This window comes from Crinia signifera, chromosome 1, assembly GCF_055691185.1.
Source record: "Crinia signifera chromosome 1, ASM5569118v1, whole genome shotgun sequence".
NCBI lineage: Eukaryota > Metazoa > Chordata > Amphibia > Anura > Myobatrachidae > Crinia > Crinia signifera.
This window is the reverse complement of record NC_139217.1, coordinates 8,058,332-8,078,564: the sequence shown is the minus strand read 5'-3', so window position 1 is coordinate 8,078,564 and position 20,233 is coordinate 8,058,332. Positions and strand designations below refer to the sequence as shown.

At 43.5% G+C, this 20,233-nt stretch overlaps 1 protein-coding gene across 2 annotated transcripts in view; it reads left to right on the top strand.

Moving 5' to 3' along the window:
• LOC146025425 (uncharacterized) overlaps positions 1 to 13,761 on the top strand; it is an 886,407-nt gene extending 872,646 nt beyond the window's left edge. Inside the window, exons 2-4 of one of the 2 annotated variants that reach the window (XM_083155519.1) lie at positions 2,465 to 2,705; positions 5,505 to 5,606; positions 12,962 to 13,761. In XM_083155519.1, the coding sequence (XP_083011645.1) occupies positions 2,465 to 2,705; positions 5,505 to 5,563 (300 nt within the window). In that variant the 3' untranslated portion in view covers positions 5,564 to 5,606; positions 12,962 to 13,761. Of the gene's footprint in view, positions 1 to 2,464; positions 2,706 to 5,504; positions 5,607 to 12,958 lie in introns of both variants that reach the window. The other variant, XM_083155518.1, reaches the window with a different exon arrangement.
• Positions 13,762 to 20,233: the final 6,472 nt, after the last annotated feature.

Genomic DNA, 20,233 nt, shown 5'->3' with positions numbered 1-20,233 from the left:
CACCATATAACACAGAGAGCATCAGTGACGCCATATAACGCAGAGAGCATCAGTGACGCCATATAATACAGAGAGCATCAGTGACCGCCATATAATACAGAGACCATCAGTGACGCCATATAATACAGAGATCATCAGTGACGCCATATAATACAGAGATCATCAGTGACGCCATATAATACAGAAAGCATCAGTGACGCCATATAATACAGAGACCATCAGTGACACCATATAGTACAGAGAGCATCAGTGACGCCATATAATACAGAGACCATCAGTGACATCATATAATACAGAGAGCATCAGTGACGCCATATAATACAGAGAGCATCAGTGACGCCATATAATACAGAGAGCATCAGTGACCGCCATATAATACAGAGACCATCAGTGACACCAAATAATACAGTGAGTATCAGTGACCGCCATATAACACAGAGATCATCAGTGACGTCATACAATACAGAGAGCATCAGTGACGCCATACAATACAGAGAGCATCAGTGACGCCATTTAATACATAGACCATCAGTGACGCCAAATAATACAGTGAGTATCAGTGACCGCCATATAACACAGAGAGCATCAGTGATGCCATACAATACAGAGAGCATCAGTGACGCCATACAATACAGAGAGCATCAGTGACGCCATATAATACAGAGAGCATCAGTGACGCCATATAATACAGAGAGCATCAGTGACGCCATATAATACAGAGAGCATCAGTGACGCCATACAATATAGAGAGCATCAGTGACGCCATACAATACAGAGACCATCAGTGACGCCATACAATACAGAGACCATCAGTGACGCCATACAATACAGAGACCATCAGTGACACCATACATTACAGAGAGCATCAGTGATGCCATACAATACAGAGAGCATCAGTGACGCCATATAATACATACAGCATCAGTGACGCCATATAATACAGAGATCATCAGTGACGCCATATAATACAGACAGCATCAGTGATGCCATATAATACAGAGATCATCAGTGACGCCATATAATACAGAGAGCATCAGTGACGCCATATAATACAGAGAGCATCAGTGACCGCCATATAATACAGAGACCATCAGTGACACCAAATAATACAGTGAGTATCAGTGACCGCCATATAACACAGAGATCATCAGTGACGCCATACAATACAGAGAGCATCAGTGACGCCATTTAATACAGAGACCATCAGTGACGCCAAATAATACAGTGAGTATCAGTGACCGCCATATAACACAGAGAGCATCAGTGATGCCATACAATACAGAGAGCATCAGTGACGCCATACAATACAGAGAGCATCAGTGACGCCATATAATACAGAGAGCATCAGTGACGCCATATAATACAGAGAGCATCAGTGACGCCATACAATACAGAGAGCATCAGTGACGCCATACAATACAGAGAGCATCAGTGACACCATACAATACAGAGAGCATCAGTGACGCCATACAATACAGAGACCATCAGTGACGCCATACAATACAGAGAGCATCAGTGACGCCATAAAATACAGAGAGCATCAGTGACGCCATATAATACAGACAGCATCAGTGACGCCATATAATACAGAGAGCATCAGTGAAGTCATATAATTTTGGTGTGTATATATGTGTGTGTGTGTGTGTGTGTGTGTGTATATATATATATATATATATATATATATATATATATATGTAGATATGTGTATGTGTGTGTGTATGTATATATATATATATATATATATATATATATATATATATATATATATATAATTTATTTATTTTTATGTTTAATTGCTTTTTAATAAAATTACCACTTTGTGAACAGTTCAGTGCGCTCTCAGAATTATTCTGAATAATTGCGATTTATCTTTTGTTGATGTATTAAGGATCTGTTAAATCCTTGGTGGGAGCTGCCTTATTTAATTTAGATTTATTAATGGGTATTTAATTTTGTTGCACCTGATTATATTTAATTTAATATAAAACAATATAATACAATAACTGGTTCAAAGTGTAATTGCATATTGTGTATTAAGGTTTCTACCTGGCGTAATGTGTAAATGGGGACCTACAGTACCTGGCATAAAGTGTATTAGGGGCTCTACCAACTGCCATGTTGCATGTTATGTACTTGAGTTGAGGTAGATTTCAGGATATTATATATTAACACGTCGGACCACCACCACCCACAAGTTCTGCCACTGAGTCAGGCTACAACCGTAGTTAGGTCTCGGATTAACATCTGGGACCGTGTAGCAACCTGTGTGCATACAACAATTGTCTACAATTACATGTACTGTAACTGCATCTGAGGATACCGCTATAAACTTTGGGGCCGATTTAACAATGAGGGATTGGTATGTGCGAAGCCATGTGATATATCTGCCCCATGTATTATTACCCCACAGTATTTTCCCCTGTTTCCTTTGTCTGCATTTTAAGTCTTTGACCTAATTTTTTAGGCAAGTGGAAAAATCATAGGTGAAGACACCACCTGCACGGGGCAGCTTGCACTTCCCAGCTACATTTTCTTGAAGCATGGAAAATGCAAACCAGAGGATCTGCTTGAAAAAAACGACTTTTGCTGGCATTACAATGGGATCAATAATCGAAAATTTATCATCAAGGTTTATGGCCAAGATGAGTCAGTCTTCCAGCTGTCGTGTGAAGGATTTACAGAAGTCTTGACCTGCCCAAACTATGGTAAGAAAGTCAGGTTTGTACCTATACACCACACAGTATACTGACATGCACAGGGTTCGGGTCTGGCATAAAGGCTGTGCTTGGTGCATGTGCTGGTACTGAACTAGGGTGAGACATCGGGGGTTAGGGGCCATTTCTGGCAGCAGCCACTTATCTATTATCTATGTATTTGGACCATGGGAGGAAGCACACAAACACAAAGGGGGGGGGGGGGGGGATACAAACACACAGAGGGTGCCTTGGTCATATCCAATCCCATGTCCACTGTCACGAGTTGGGTTGAGGACTTCGTCATGACTGGAGCATGGTTTGAATGGATCCGGAGAAGGTAACATGAATCGCCTAGAACCAAAGGCATGCTCGAGGCTGAAGGTAAAGGGGACACTGGATGCGGTACTAAGCGGTAAATTTACTAAGATTACATGTGTACGAACAGGGCCGCCGACAGGGGGTTGCCCTGGGTACAGCTGTTCCGGGCCCCGGCCTCTGGAGGGTCCCGGGCAGCTGCCCACAGAGGTGCCAACCACCCCACCCCAGGCACCCACACACTGCCTCCCCCTCTTGGCGCTGGCGGACCCCCAGCCAGGCACGCACAATACACAGTGCAGCCTGCAGAGCGCCGAGCCTAGGACACCCGAGGGGCTCGGCTCTCTGCAGGCTGCACTGTGCAGTGTGCACTACGGACCTGACCGTGAAAGCTGAAGGAGCCGGAGGGCGATGCCGCAACACAGGTGATGGTAAGTAATGGGGAGGCGGGGTGCTGATAGGCGTGGGCTGGCTGGCTGGCGCGTGGCTCGTGGTGGGGGGGATCTGGTGCTGTGCCGCTGGGGGCCCGGACTGTAGGTAAGTCCCGAGCCCCAACATTTCTAGTGGCGGCCCTGTGTACGAATGCATCCATTTATACCCATTCAATGTAAAACACAGGCGGGACCCGGTGTTCGGCTAATTTATAATCAGCCGAATGCAGCTAATTTGCCATATGTACTGTATGTACTATATATATATATATATATATATATATATATATATATCCTGTATGTACTGTGTACTTGGTGAGTAGGATTTTCTTCCACAGGTACCCCTATGGATTTCTTCGGATCCTGAAGCCCTGGAGCCCCGGACCCTGCAGCCCTGGAGCACTGGATCCTGGGCTTCCTTTTTTTTTACACTTCAATCAGCTCGATGCAAACCGCCCAGGGGCATCGAAGACCGCACCAGGCTTCAGCCTGGCCAGTTAAGTCCTGGAGGGGGGGGGACTCCTTTATTGGGGGGGGGTCCCCACTTCCTTAGGACCCCTGGCCAGGCTGACTGGTCAGTAGGGATGAATGCCTTGGCCGGGGGGACTTGTATAAAAAGTCTCCCCCCGGCTGTGGCATTACCTGCTGGCTGGTTGGGCCTGGGGCTGGTTCTTAAAATACAGGGACCCCTAGTCATTTTGTCCCCCGTATTTTGGGAACCAGCCCCGGACCTGGAGCCTGGAGCTGATTTTAAAAAATCAACGAAGCCCTATCTGGTAGGTTTCAGGATTTTTTTAATACCAGCCCGGGCTCTTTCAGCCGGGGGGGGGGATTTGAAATATGAAGGAAATTTCCTTCATAGTGTCCGTTTTTTAATTGGGCGTCCAGATACTACAGTACCGAAAATACTAATTTTTTTTTATGAATTTAGCTTAGTAAATTTCCCTCTTTGTGTTGCAGACAAATGCCTCTGGGGTAGGATTAGGAGCAGTTCTCTCTGAAGAGGTAAATGGAGAGAAGCCCATCATCTACCTTGGCCAACAGTGCCCAGAGAGTGCAAGTACTCAACTGTTGAGCAGGAATGCTTGGCCATTAAGTGGGCAGTTGAGTCACTTTAGTTATTTATTGGGGCGAGAGTTTTTGTTTTTTACAGACCATGCACCTTTACAGTGGATGCATACAAACAAGGTGAAGGCTTGGGTGACTTGTTGGTTTTTGACCTTGCAGCCATTTAAGTTTGAGGTGAGGCATAGTCTGGGGAAACCGCACCTCAATGCCAATGCCCTGTCCAGGAGGTTTGTAGGTCCTGAGCCTCCAAGCAAACCTACGAGGAAGAAGGCAAGGTGGGCAACCTCTGGGAGGTGGTGGAGGGCTGTGTACCCAGGCGGATGACACAAGTAGGGGTGGGTGAGGCTAAGAGCTCACCTGAAAATTGTGTCTCTTCACCAGGGTGGTTGAAGCTAAAGGGGGAGGAGTGAGGCAGAGTCAGCATTCCCCCACATAAAAGTAATATGGAGGATCCAGACCAGGTTTTGTTGACAGTAGCAGAAGCCCAGGTGTAATCAGCCTGATTTCAAGCTTCTCAAGGCAGAGTCTCCATGCTCTCGATGGTGGACTATCTACCCGGGTGATAGGCTGGGGGTGTGGATTAGAATACGAACCATTGGAGCCTGTTAGGGGTCTGCTATGCCTGTATGCTACTGTATATGAATGTCACTTGCTGATGAGAATAAACTACCGAATCATCATCTGAGACCCTGTGTTTGTGATCCTTGTCACATCCTATTCGTATTCTTTCGATGGCGTATGCATTTGTATTCCTGAATACAAATATGCCTAGAAAGAGAATACAAATTCATAAATAGGAATTTACAGGAAGTAACGGCTACAAATAGGCGTATTCATAGCCATTCAGCTGTTCGTAAATTCCCCCCCCACTATTATCTTCTAGAAGATGCTAAACAAATAAGTAGTAGATTCTGATTGGTTGCCGATAGCAACATCTAATCTGAAATAGAACTCCCATATTAGTAATATATTACCCAATGTCATTTTTTTATAGTTAAACAGGAGGAAGACAGACAGAAAAAGGGAGCGGGAGGAAGAGCGGAGGAGAAATGAACAGATCACCCAGGAGAGACGGAACCAGTAACCAACCCCTCCGGTAGGTGTTATGTGAGGGAGGGTACCAGGGTTCTCATGCCTACTGTCTGCTCACTCCCTTATACATTATAGAAATTAACATAAGGGGTGTACCTGGGTGGTGAATGGCTTAAAAAAAGGAAAGGGGAATAGCGCTACACTAATGAGGAGTTATAAAATATATCGACATTTATTAGTGCACATACAATAACATGAAAAATGATCTTAAAATCAACATGAGAATTGTCCCAAAAGCCACTGGTGATGGTAAAAGAAATTGGGACCCGCTCCTATAGATACCGACATGGTAGATGTAAATTGGAGGAAAAGGCCATGCAGATCACATAAACTGGTACACTTTCCATATAGGTTAAAGCTGTTTGAGGTCGAATATATTTACCTATACAGTAGTTTATAGTTTCCCTGCCATTCCGGAATAGTAAGCAAGTATGCCTTAAGGGGTTTTAAAGTGGGTAGTGGTGGCAGTATTGGAGGGGGGGCATTGGATTGAAGTTTTGCCTAGTGTACTGAGAAGCCTTACACCGGCCCTGGTTATATGAACCTCAATATAGTGTAAAGCAGCCTTCTGATTGAGAGTGGATGAGAAGGCTGCTTTACACTATATTGTGGTTCATATCTCTCACAGCGATTGGGAAATCCCAAGGTACTTGTGTAGTTTCACGGCGGCAGTTACGTAGTCAGCATAGCGTCCCTGTCAGAATCAGCGTGGTGTTCCCACGGGCAGCGTAGTCAGCGTCTGCCAGAATCAGCGTAGTGTTCCCGCGGGCAGCGTAGTCAGCGTCTGTCAGAATCAGCGTAGTGTTCCCGTGAGCAGCGTAGTCAACGTCTCTGTCAGAATCAGCGTAGTGTTCCCGCGGGCAGCATAGTCAGCGTAGCGTCCCTGTCAGAATCAGTGTAGTGTTTCAGCGGCCAGCGTAGTCAGCGTCTCTGTCAGAATCAGAGTAATGTTCCCACGGGCAGCATAGTCAGTGTCTGCCAGAATCAGTGTAGTGTTCCCGCAGGCAGCGTAGTCAGCATCCCCGTCAGAATCAGTGTAGTGTTCCAGCGGCCAGCGTAGTCAGCGTCTCTATCAGAATCAGCGTAGTGTTGCCACGGGCAGCGTAGTCAGCATCTGTCAGAATCAGCGTAGTGTTCCCGCGGGCAGTGTAGTCAGCGTCCCCGTCAGAATCAGTGTAGTGTTCCAGCGGCCAGCGTAGTCAGCGTCTGTCAGAATCAGCGTAGTGTTCCCGCGGGCAGCGTAGTCAGCATCTCTGTCAGAATCAGCGTAGTGTTCCCGTGGGCAGTGTAGTCAACGTCTCTACTTTAAGTTTGGTGTGTATAATACAGTCACGGTTTTTAATTGCAATTGGATATAGAATTGTGTGTATGGACGCTAGGTATCGCGTCTCTCACCTGCGCCTCCGTGCGCTGCTGGCTTTTGGATCTGAGTGTCCCTCCGGAGAGGTAGCTGGTGGGGAGCAGATGGATGTTGTTACTGGTCACCGCTCTTACCCTCCAGACCCGTGTAGCTATTGATGTTATGCTGTATCGTCTCTCACAGACGCCAGATTCACTGGCGCATCCTATGGAGTTCTCAGATGGTGCCGAATGTAACAGGCAGGAGAGTGGCAGGTGGGAATCACCGGTGTTGGCGCCTTGGTTTCTCTGCTGATTGTGTGCTAGCAGATGCGAGTTCCACAAGGCTCTGTTAGATGGACAGGCTGGAAACTCTCCCACTAACGCGTTTCGCCCCAAACAGGGGGGCTTTTTTAAAGAACATCCCAACTCGCTATACTTTGGGCAGGCAGCTATCTGAGTTATTAACTTCACAGGGGTTAAGTAAGTCCTGTGGAGAATATTTATTTGCACCTGTTGCACTCTAAGGGAGTTAGTAGCTCTCTCCGTGGAACTGACAAGGCTATTCTCCAATTGTCTTCACCGAGTGCTGGGATATTTACCAACCATTTGGATCGTAATTCTGGAACTTCATCCCTTTGGGTGGCACCTATAAGATATTTATACAATTTTGACACTCGATTCCCGTTGCTAATTTTATTTATAAATTGTTCTTATTTTTAGTGGAAATCAATTCACTCTACAGTTATAATACTTATAGAAGTATTGCAGATATACAGTCAATGATTTATGCTCTGCATATTTCTTGCCATCAAATAGCAGATAGTCAGTACTTGTTGCATTTATTTACAGCACAGTCAAATATATGTGGACTTAATGTAAGACTGTAATTATTATATTTTATTAGGTGTAGTGATTAATGTACTTTTTAGTCTGTCTGTACCCTCTTGTTCTATTCCCCAAATCTGTGTGTATTTCCAGAACCATAGTATTAGACTATATATTGCCCAAATATGATCAGACAGGAAATGTCCACAGGGGGTGATCCAGTTCCCCTGCTATTTACAGGAAAGTTATGTCCACAGGGGGTAATCAGGACATAACCAAATTACCTTCCTTGTATTTACACTCCTTTGTGCCTTTCTGGACTCTAGTAGACTCTTTGGAACCGGACCCAGCAGGGGGGCAGCAGCAGAGGGACAGCTGCAGCTTGAAGGGGGGGGTATACCTGACTCCTGAATCCACCAATCCGGACCCAGTGCAAGTCCACTGATAGTTCAGGTACCGTGGGAATTGAGAAGGTTTTAAAATGACTGGTACACATGCCAGCTCCTCATGTTAGTCGCAATCCTGGCTCAGGGGTCATACCCTCCACTGGATCTTGTGGAACACATTGTTTGCCTGGGGGGGGGGCATCCTACTAAGCTCTGGTGTGGAGCGTCCGGTGCTGTGTGGATTTACACAGGTTTCTGCTATCACTGCTGTGTGGAATAAGTGATAGTTTTGTGATTTGGAACTGTGATGCTACAAGGACTTGGACTGCTTCCAGGATACTGTTTATATGCTACATTTTGCCTCTTGTTCCTGTCTTTATCTACTTGTGTGTGCTGTGATAAAAATTAACCGTATTTTGGTTTCATCTGCTCGGTGTCTGAGTGATTGAAGAACTCGTATCCTCACACTCTGCATATTTCTTGCTATAAAATAGCAGATAGTCTTGTTGCATTTATTTACAGCGCAGTCAAATATATGTGGACTTAATTAAGCCAAAGTTTTATTGACAGCCCCGATATGTTCCCCAATGATTGCATGGTTGCTACCACAACGCTGATTCAATATGTTTATGATCTAATGAGGTGTTTAAATTATTTACATGATTCTCTAACTGACACCATACACAGGGCTGACAAGGTACAATATACTGACAATATTATGGCTTCATTTGAGGCTCTGATACACGCATTGACAGAAACCGCAGCACTGGATATATCAGATATACAGTATCATATCTGTCTTTACTGTAAAGAACACATATACATGGGGGTTCACATAGACCCATCAGGTGCTACAGTTGCACACTTGACCGAGTGGCATCTGCTTTACCAACATGTTTAAGGATTGTGGCGGCTGCTGCAGCCTTTGTATAGAAATTACAGAACACCGCAACACTGTGTGTCTCTAATGCTACATCTTTTCTAATGGACGTCTCATGGACAAGATATGTTTTCTGTGCATGTTTCACTCATTGGGAACTTTTGCTCCCAGCGCCACATGACCTGACCATCGTCAGGTACGCTAAATCCTGCTACTCTATTACCTTGTGGGATCTAGGAGTCCCAGAGGACGGAGGGAGAGTAGAGGGATTTAGAACATGATTGTGAGGAATATTTACAGCAACATTTCTCCAATTAGACCGGATATCTCTGACACGCCACTGCCATCTATAAAGATTGTAGTTGTCACCAAGAAGGAGACTCAGGATGGCCATATACGGGATATGCGGTAGTATTGGATTTAGAGATCCTCATTTTTGATCATGATTTTGCTGTGATAAAATACGCTGATATCACAGCAAGTAAAGGAGCTCATTGAGGCTGTGCAACTCCCTGCAAAGGCAGTAGTGTCAAGCTCACATATCGTAAAGTGATCTTGTTTCACTTGGTAAAAAAATAGGCGGATGAAACCTCCAAGATGGCCGCTGCTGTGAATCGCACTACTGTACAATTGAATGTTTATCACACCACTGTACAATTTAGTGCATCAATAGTTGTGTATTTAACAGGAATGTGTGATTTTTCTAAAAATTAGCTTCTCTTATATATTACTTTAAACAAATTCTACTGCTGCAAAATAGAATCCATCTACTTGCTACATTTGGAAAAACAGCTCAGCCATGTTTTGCATGTTGTGCCAAATTGAGAAAAATAGCCAAGATCTATGTGGACACATCGGTTACAAAATTTTCACAGCATCTAAAGACTTTACCAGAAAAGCAACCTGATGAAGGGACAAGCTTATGTAGGGACAACCTGATGTAGGGACAAGCTTATGAAGGGACAAGCTTATGTAGGGACAAGCTTATGTAGGGACAAGCTTATGAAGGGACATTGGAGGTTATTCTGATCGTAGCGGCCAAACGTGCGTACGTTCGCTATTAACGTACGCTATCCGTACGCGGCCGTTGGGGTTAAGTCCACCCACAAATCAGCCGCATACGTATGGGCAGAAACACCGTCGAAGGGGAGTGGCGTACAATTGAGCGTACGCCAACGTACACGGACGGACCAGCCCTTACACTCCGACAACTGGCGTACAACAGAGCGTACGCCACCGTTTACGGCCGTCTCTCGTCCGTCTTCCAACCGACTTCTTGCGGCTATCTGAGCGTACGCCAGCTTGCACAGACGGGTCCCTATTGTTTTCAATAGAAAAGTCAGCTTATGTCACCGCTCGTGAGAGTGAGCGTACGTCCGTGTACGCTGGCATACCCTTCATATATATGGACCTGCAAATCTTGCCTTTAAACTATAATTATGAAAATTAATTAATTGATTGAATTAATTAATGTGCAAAATAGTGGGCATGGGCTTCAAACATTGCTGAAACATCCTTTGTAGGTGTTAGATGTGGTTTATGTTATTGTATCATAAATACAAAACCTATGTTTGTATTAGAGTGAACACGTTGACACATGTCGACTTGTGTAGATTGAGTGTGCTACTGTGTAAAGTCTATGAAAGCATGTAGTGAATGTGTCTAACTGTTTAACAAATACCTACCTTAGCATATATAAGCAGGTCTTACAAAGATTCTTACCTTAAATTAAACAAACCTTTAAATGTCGAGAAGTATTGAAAGATATGCATCCAATGTGTTTGAGTGCTGTGTGTGGCTTGCAGGTAGTGAAATCATGGTTTTGACTTAATAGACTGCAGCATTGCTTATTACATTCAGGTGTATGTGTTTGAGTAGTAATCAGCGTAAATTAGCAAGCCCAGGCGTCCGCTGTCATGCGGTATCTGTAGGGGTGGTCTGAGGTGGCGGTTGGCGGCCGCCTGTTTTGTGTCCGAAATGAACGGTGCCTTAGGCGATCGTGCGGTAGTAGCACCGTTCATTTTTGGTGCACACCCCCGTGTACGCCCATATTTACGCCCATTTTCCCTCATTATTTCGGCCGCTCCCCTCAACACGCCCCTATGCCGCCCCCGATGCCCGTACTCTCGCGTACAGGTTTTTTCGCACGGAGAGACCCGTCCGTAAGCGTTGTGGAGTGTTCGCGCCTGCGCATTAGCGAATGTACGCATGCGCAGATCATGAAAAACCCCGGAACGTACGCGTACGGCCCGGCCGCACCAACCAGAATAAGGCCCATTGTTATGAAGGGACATTGTTATGAAGTCCATCCTGGAGACTATGCAATGTTGAAAAATTTCTTACAATCAAATGTCTCTTAGATCAAAGGCAAGACCCGTCCATGTGAAACAAACCAATTGAATTAATGCGTTTCACTGCAAGAAGGTCTCTGACCCGGTGGTGATATCAGTTGAAGAAAAAGACGATAATGATGCAGATGAATATTGGACTTTGATTTGAACTTAATAAACTTATTTTATGATGGGCCTTTCCAGGGCCCCCCACAGACCAAGACAAAGTCCATGGAACTGGGGGGGGGGGGGGCAACCTTAGTGGTGTTCCTGCAGGTTGTGGGCAAGAAGAGGTCTACAGAATTGGGGGATATATATCCCTAGTGGTATCCCTGTGGATTGTGGACAAGGTGTAAAAGAAGGATTTCCATGAGTGACCAAGTTTCCCATACACTCACTACCTGTAGAAGTAATTTTTTAAGTTTTCATAGTGAATGAGGGTTACCAGGGATTGGTTGCTGGCAAGGACGGTGTGTGTAGTTATCAAAGATGTATCGCTAGAGTCATGGTGGTGTATTCTACTTCTAGTTTTAAATTTAAATCCACAAGTATAGTAATAATCATAACAGACACATATATACATCATACTACTGATGCTCCCAGGTTTCGGTATGCATCAGAGGATGGTTAACAAGGTCAGAAAAATTATTGATATTCAATGTGTTAAAATAATTAGAAGGTTTAAAATAAATATGAGTCATAACATAAAAGTAACTAAGAACTCCCACACCAGAAAAGGGAATAAAATACATCTAGTGAGGTATCTGTATAGAAGAACCATTCTAAGTAAGGATGGTAAAAATGGTGCAAAAATAATATCTATATGCAAACTGACATTTCTTCTTTAGAAATCATGAGCTGATAAAAAGAACAATAAGGTAAACTGATTGTTGGTTATATTGTCATCTACTGTATCACTCCAAAGTATAGGAAAGTATCACATGTGTTATCAAAACATAACTGAACATGATTGGAGAAATGCTCTAGTAGAGATCATTAAATAAACTAAACTGGCAAAGAGGGTAATGACAGGAGATATTTTGGAGTACAACAAAACATGTAGTTATGTGACAGAGTTGGGTGAGCTAGAAGAATATCTAGATAAATAGGGTACTCATTGAATTGTTTCTTATGATGTTTTCTCAAACATACGGTCTACTAAGCCATGGACATTATCTATTGTAATAAAGTTTTAGAGGAACTTTGCTAATTAATACAGTGGAAATCCAATATGAAGATTTTAAAATAACATATGGTATATAAAAAGGAACACACTTTTTTTACATTGTACCAAGATTATAAAATTGTATTGGAATTTGGGAACATAATTAAAATATGGTACAAGCATCACAAATACTAAACTGATGGTGATGTTAAAAGAAGAGTCGAATACTAAACTGAGGAAAGTTGGATAACATGATTTGGGTTAAAAATGAGTTTACTAAACAGATGTGAGTGATGTGATTCCCTACAGTTGGTTTACATGGTTGAACCCCAATACCTGGTTCACATAAGTCAACGTTCTATATATGCTTTGAGAAGTTTAATGTTTTTTTGCCAAGATAATATTATTGATTTTTCTGTTCACTTTTAGAAGGAGACAAATGATGCGTTCTTCAGAGATATGACAAAGTTCAGAGGATGCAACGGTTAAAACAGAAATAAACGCATCAATATTCATATGCTTTTATTATACTCTTTCTTAAATACTGTTATTATTGCTGCATATTGCATTAGCTTATTGCACAAGATAATAGCTACAGCTTATGAGGCCTACCCTTTGCGCTAAGCAGCTGGTGTTTGTCAGAAGCAGCAACCATTTTGTCAACCATGACCTGCATAAACACAAAATGGCTTGGGGATTCAGAACACTGCTGGGAAAGTGATTTCTTGTAGAGATATGTTTTGATTCTCTAAGTTTAAGAATGCAATATTGACAGTACAGATGAGAAGACCAGACTACTAGTCTGCACAGTTTAGTCAACTGTAATGAGAACTACCTAATAGTGGGGCCACTCATGCGTAAACCCCAAGGCCATTAAATCTTTCCCTAGTAACAATGATGTTGAGTGATGGGTGAATTATGACAGTGTGATTGAAAGCAAAGTTTGCAAATAAGACTCAATGCTTATGATTAATAATGTGAGTAAAGTTTAAATATCGGGGCTAGAGAAGGAAAGTGAAGGCAATTGAGGAAGAACATGCAAGCACGGGGGGCTGGAGGTAACTATGAATGAGGTTTAATGGCTGATCACTGTCCTTGTTAGATTTCCATTTTTATTTGAATTACAATTATTGCTGAAGTATAAGCCAATCGATTTTATGATGTTTGTGTTAGTCTGCATTTGCAAATACCTGTAATCAAGCTATCTTTCAAGTAAAGCATTGTCATACATATTTACAAGTTTGTGTTGGCGTGCAATTATTTCAGCGTTAGCCATTATATTTAAGGGTTATAAAGTTAAACATAACTATGCATTATGTTTGAGATTGGCTGAAATAAAGATCCCCTGGCAGCCAATGTCTGTGTATCTTGATGGCTTTCTAAATCCTTGTGTGCAGGCTACTGCTAGCTACTTGCGGGATACCAATGACCTGCTGAAACGTTTGTTGCTACTACCTGATTACAATCAGTTTGTGCACTCATATAGTGGGAAGAAATTTTACATCAGGCACGTGCTAAATTGCACTCCTAAATGTATTGTATCTACCTAATATATTGCCCTTATGGGTATATATATATATATAGCACTTACCCCCCACACACAAGGTGAAGAAGAGTCCAGACCGGCACTCAGCGTAGATGAAGAAAGAGGAAAGTTTATTCCATATGTGCAGTAAATACATACAGCAGCTGCACCCGACAGCCGTTTCAATTGGACTCAGACAATTTTCCTCAGGGGTGACATCACACAGTAAAACCAGCACTATTTAAGTGCATAAATTGCGCCAACACAATTAAAAAATCTGACCAGCTGACAGCGGTCCCCTTCCGGCTATCTGACAGGTGGGCGGGTGTTCGGCGCGTCACGGGGAATCCTGGGGCGGGTCTGAGCGTGTCATAAGGTGAAGCCTCCGGCTTCCTGATAGCGCTACGTACCTCCGTGACTGTGTGACGGAGGGAGCTGTACTGTAACCAGCTAGAGGGGAGCAACCTCTATGTGGGCGGTGATAGTGACAAGGGGTGAAACTCCGTGTTGCTGTAGAGCTACGTAAGTTGCTGCCGCATAGGGAGAACCTGTATGGTATCCATATGCGGATGATCTTATATTAGCCAGAGCGGGGAATGTCATGTATTAGCCAGAAGGAACGTTGATCAGTTGTCCAGAATACACAGAGCTGATAAGTATATGACACTGTCCTGGCACACGGCGGTGCAAAGGGATAACATACTAATACTTAATATGAGCGGGTCATGAAACACAGCAAAAAGTTTCAAGACGGTTGGCACTCGGTGGTGTCAACTCTTTCCGGACAATAAACTGAAGTGATGCACACAGCGGTGCTCTTATAGATCCAACATGGTGTATATGCAAAGCACATACTATGGCAAATAAACAGAGACATGCACGCTCGGCGGCGTAGTAAACTGGTATATACAGTAATGAGTGGATGTCCATTATGATACTGAGTGTAGACCAGTAGAGAGCAACATATAAACGTCCAAGGCAGCAACAATAGGGGTACAATTCAAGTCAAGTGGGAGCATAGTGATAGATGTGCTATAAGAAGCAGCTCATTTTAAAATCTTCGTTTAAACCTCCAGGTGCCAGTGTGTTCAGTCGGTAGATCCACTGAAGCTCTCTCTGCAGGAGCATCTTATCCCTGTCTCCCCCTCTTTTTAGGGGTGGGATATGGTCCACAATGGCACATAGGAGTTGGTTTACTGTATGTGAGTTGGCGTCCCAGTCTGAACATGTCCACTTGCCACTTTAAGGGGTCTTGCTTTAGGGTGGGGACAAAAGACAACCCTCGGTTGAGGAGAGAACTTTCAGCCAACGTCAGGGGATGCTTTGAAAGGTTGAACACAACTGACCCTATGTGGGTTTTTGTGCCTTTCTTTTTGTTTTTTCCCCCACCTCTGCGGGTGGGTATAAGGGTTTTTTTGGCGGTTTTCTATTACGGTCTGATCGTGCCAAATAGCCTGTTTTTACTGTTTCAACTGACCCACATAGGGTCAGTTGTGTTCAACCTTTCAAAGCATCCCCTGACGTTGGCTGAAAGTTCTCTCCTCAACCGAGGGTTGTCTTTTATCCCCACCCTAAAGCAAGACCCCTTTAAGTGGCAAGTGGACATGTTCAGACTGGGACACCAACTACGCCTGAGAGATTACTTTATTAAAAACCCACAACCACCAGCGACGATGTCTGTCACAAATGGACAAGCAAAAGTACTCAAACCGAAAAGCACTTTTTGAACACTGAATCCTTCTATAAATACATTCCTGAGGGTACTCAAAAGGGACACTAACCCCTTTGTCCAGGACCAGAAGATCTCCCACCACAACATCACCAGAGAAGAAAAAGAGGCAATCAAAAGCCTGGTCAATGACAGTGAATTAATCATCAGAGCAGCGGACAAGGGAGGTGGCATTGTACTCCTGGATCGTGAGTACTATACCTCCGAAGCACTGTCACAACTCTCCACACTGCCTGCTATGAAAAGCTAGACTTTGATCCAACCTGGCAATGCAAGAAAGCCATTGACCAAATCATTATATTGGGTCGGAACAACAACTACATACTCAAAGAAACAGCAGAATTCCTCATCCAACATCATCCAAAGATCCCAATACTGTACACACTCCCCAAGGTCCACAAATCCCTGACTGCCCCACCGGGAAGACCGATCATATCGGCTAGAGGATCGCTATGTCAGCCCCTCTCGCAATATGTGGATCTACACCTACAGCCGGTGGTCAAGAATTTGGCTAGCTTCATTGCGGATACCCCAGATTTTTTTAAGAAAAATCAAAGGAATTGGACACGTACAACCTGGGACACTGATGGTTACATTAGATGTCTCAAGCTTGTATACTAATATACCGCATGCACAAGGGATCCAGGCCTGTCGGGAGAAATTGTCCAGCAGTGATGAGTACTCGGGCCCACCAATTGAATACCTCCTGCTGCTGATGAAGACAATCCTGACAAAAAACTACTTTCTGTTTGAAAATAGGTTTTACTTACAGAAACAGGGGACGGCGCCATCCTACGCCAATATCTTTATGGCCGACTACGAGTACAAGCACATCATGGGGAATGAAATATTTGGTCAATACATAGGAATGTACGTCCGATATATAGATGACTTATTCTTCCTCTGGTCAGGGGGTGAGAAGAGACTTCTAGACTTCGTGGACCATCTAAACAAGATCCCAGGAACCATCCGGTTCACAATCACATTTAGTAATAATACTATCAACTTCCTGGACACAACCCTTACCCTCAATGGAACTGAACTTTCCACCAAGATATACACCAAGGATTCAGATAAAAATACATTGTTACATGCTGAGAGCTATCATCCAGAGCACCTCAAGAAGGGCCTACCCTATTCCCAGCTGCTGAGAGTGGTACGTACCACATCCAATCCAGATGAGAGACCGGCGGCACTCGAGAACATGCGGAAAAAAAATCCTTGAGAGAGGCTATGACAAGAGGGATGTGAAAACAGCACTACAAAGGGTGTCGGCCCTCGACAACAGCACACTACTACAGTCCCGCAACAAGCCAGCTGACTCTGAAAACACCAGGCTCAACCTATGCAGTACCTTTACTGTTGCCTCTAATCATATTAGACAAAAAGTCAAGGAACACTGGCATCTACTTGCGACTGATCCAACTCTATCGGCTGAAATTAAACACCCCCCGAGGTTCGCGTACAGACGTGGCCCCAATCTTAAGGACCTACTGGTTGATACAGGATCCACACAAAAGAGAACAGGAGTAACCAGCTGGCTTCACCGCAAGAAAGGTACCCACAAATGTGGAGGGTGCTCCAATCGCCCATTTTTAATGACAGGCTCCATCTTCACTGATCCAAAAAGTGGCACCAAATTTACCAATAGATTCCACCTTGACTGTAACAGCAAATTCGTTGTCTACATTTTACAATGTCCATGCAATTTGCTATATATAGGCAAAACGTCAAGAATGTTAAAAGAGAGACTAAGCCAGCACAGGTCATCCATCAAAAAAGGCAACTCATGTCTTAGCACTGATAATGAACTGAAGAACCTACCTGTGGCTAAACACTTTTGTGATAACTCACATACAGTTAACCAACTCAGATGTGCCATTGTGGACCATATCCCACCCCTAAAAAGAGGGGGAGACAGGGATAAGATGCTCCTGCAGAGAGAGCTTCAGTGGATCTACCGACTGAACACACTGGCACCTGGAGGTTTAAACGAAGATTTTAAAATGAGCTGCTTCTTATAGCACATCTATCACTATGCTCCCACTTGACTTGAATTGTACCCCTATTGTTGCTGCCTTGGACGTTTATATGTTGCTCTCTACTGGTCTACACTCAGTATCATAATCGACATCCACTCATTACTGTATATACCAGTTTACTACGCCGCCGAGCGTGCATGTCTCTGTTTATTTGCCATAGTATGTGCTTTGCATATACACCATGTTGGATCTATAAGAGTGTGCATCACTTCAGTTTATTGTCCGGAAAGAGTTGACACCACCGAGTGTCGACCGTCTTGAAACTTTTTGCTGTGTTTCATGACCCGCTCATATTAAGTATTAGTATGTTATCCCTTTGCACCGCCGTGTGCCAGGACAGTGTCATATACTTATCAGCTCTGTGTATTCTGGACAACTGATCAACGTTCCTTCTGGCTAATACATGACATTCCCCGCTCTGGCTAATATAAGATCATCCGCATATGGATACCATACAGGTTCTCCCTATGCGGCAGCAACTTACGTAGCTCTACAGCAACACGGAGTTTCACCCCTTGTCACTATCACCGCCCACATAGAGGTTGCTCCCCTCTAGCTGGTTACAGTACAGCTCCCTCCGTCACACAGTCACGGAGGTACGTAGCGCTATCAGGAAGCCGGAGGCTTCACCTTATGACGCGCTCAGACCCGCCCCAGGATTCCCCCGTGACGCGCCGAACACCCGCCCACCTGTCAGATGGCCGGAAGGAGACCGCTGTCAGCTGGTCAGATTTTTGAATTGTGTTGGCGCAATTTATGCACTTAAATAGTGCTGGTTTTACTGTGTGATGTCACCCCTGAGGAAAATTGTCTGAGTCCAATTGAAACGGCTGTCGGGTGCAGCTGCTGTATGTATTTACTGCACGTTATGGAATAAACTTTCCTCTTTCTTCATCTACGCTGAGTGCCGGTCTGGACTCTTCTTCACCTTGTGTGTGGGGGGTAAGTGCTGCATACGTTCCCTTTATGGACCTGGCACCGGAATTTGTTATATATGGAGTGCCGACCTGATGCCAATTGTATGTATGTATGTATATATATATATATATATATATATATATATATATATATATATATATATGTATGTGTTTATATATATATGTATATGTGTATGTATATATATATATATATATATAGATAGTTGTTTGAGCTGGCACTCGCTTTATGCAGATAAGTGCCCAGGTGCCTCCAAAGGGATTGATACAAATAGCGAAGAAATGCGGCACTCAAAGGGTCTTTGTAAAGTTTGTATTCAGCAAATAATCAGTAATCAAAAAGTTACATGCAGTACATGGGGTAAACCCCGACGTTTCAATGCCTGTTATGGCATTTTCCTCAAGGGCCCATGTATCTATGAAACAATGCAAACCTTTTGCATTGTTTCATAGATTGTTTCATAGATACATGGGCCCTTGAGGAAAATGCCATAACAGGCATTGAAACGTCGGGGTTTACCCCATGTACTGCATGTAACTTTTTGATTACTGATTATTTGCTGAATACAAACTTTACAAAGACCCTTTGAGTGCCGCATTTCTTCGCTATTTATATATATATATATATATATATGTGTGTGGGTAAGACTGAGACCACCTTTAGAGAAAGGATGTCCAATCATTGCACGTCCATCAGGGCAGCGATATTGGCTGGGAGAGGTGACATGCCTGTACCACGTCACTTTGTACAGGCTGGCCACACTGTGGTGAGTTTGCGTTCCAAAATAATTGATCATATTCCTTTCTCTAAAAGAGGTGGTAATCGGACGACCTTTGATAAAGTTGCTAGCCAGCAACGAAACATGTTAGGAAGTACCTGCTGATTTTAATTTGTTGGACTTCTTGAGGAGATATCGGAGTTCCCAAGCTTACACCCAAGCCGGCTTCATACTTTGGTTCCTGGTTATTCCAAAGAACTACATCTACAACTGCTACAATTGGGATACCACCACCTGCTCAAAGTTTGGATATATGGATCGCTTAATCGTGAGGATGCCTGTACGAGTGAGGACTGAAACTTTCCCTCCAGCGGAACCTAATCTTTCAGGTTATATTGACTCCCCTAAAACTATAATCTTTATTTTGGATCTATACCAGGGACCGTATCATTGTACGATCATAAAGCCAACATCCTTGAATCATTGGAACTCCAAACACTAAGTATACTACCTTATTAGTCCGACTAATAATGATCATTTTCATTTATATTGTATATTTTTTATCGTGACAGTCACTTGCTGCTATATCAATTACTCTTATGTGTTTTCATTTTATGTGATATTAATTGAAATGAATCATAATATTGTACTACCCAATTGATTCGACCTACAGATTAATTTTAGCTCTCCACCACACCCCCTTTCTTTTTCTCTATTGCAGAGAAATATTCCTTTCAAGCGGTAATGAACTTTA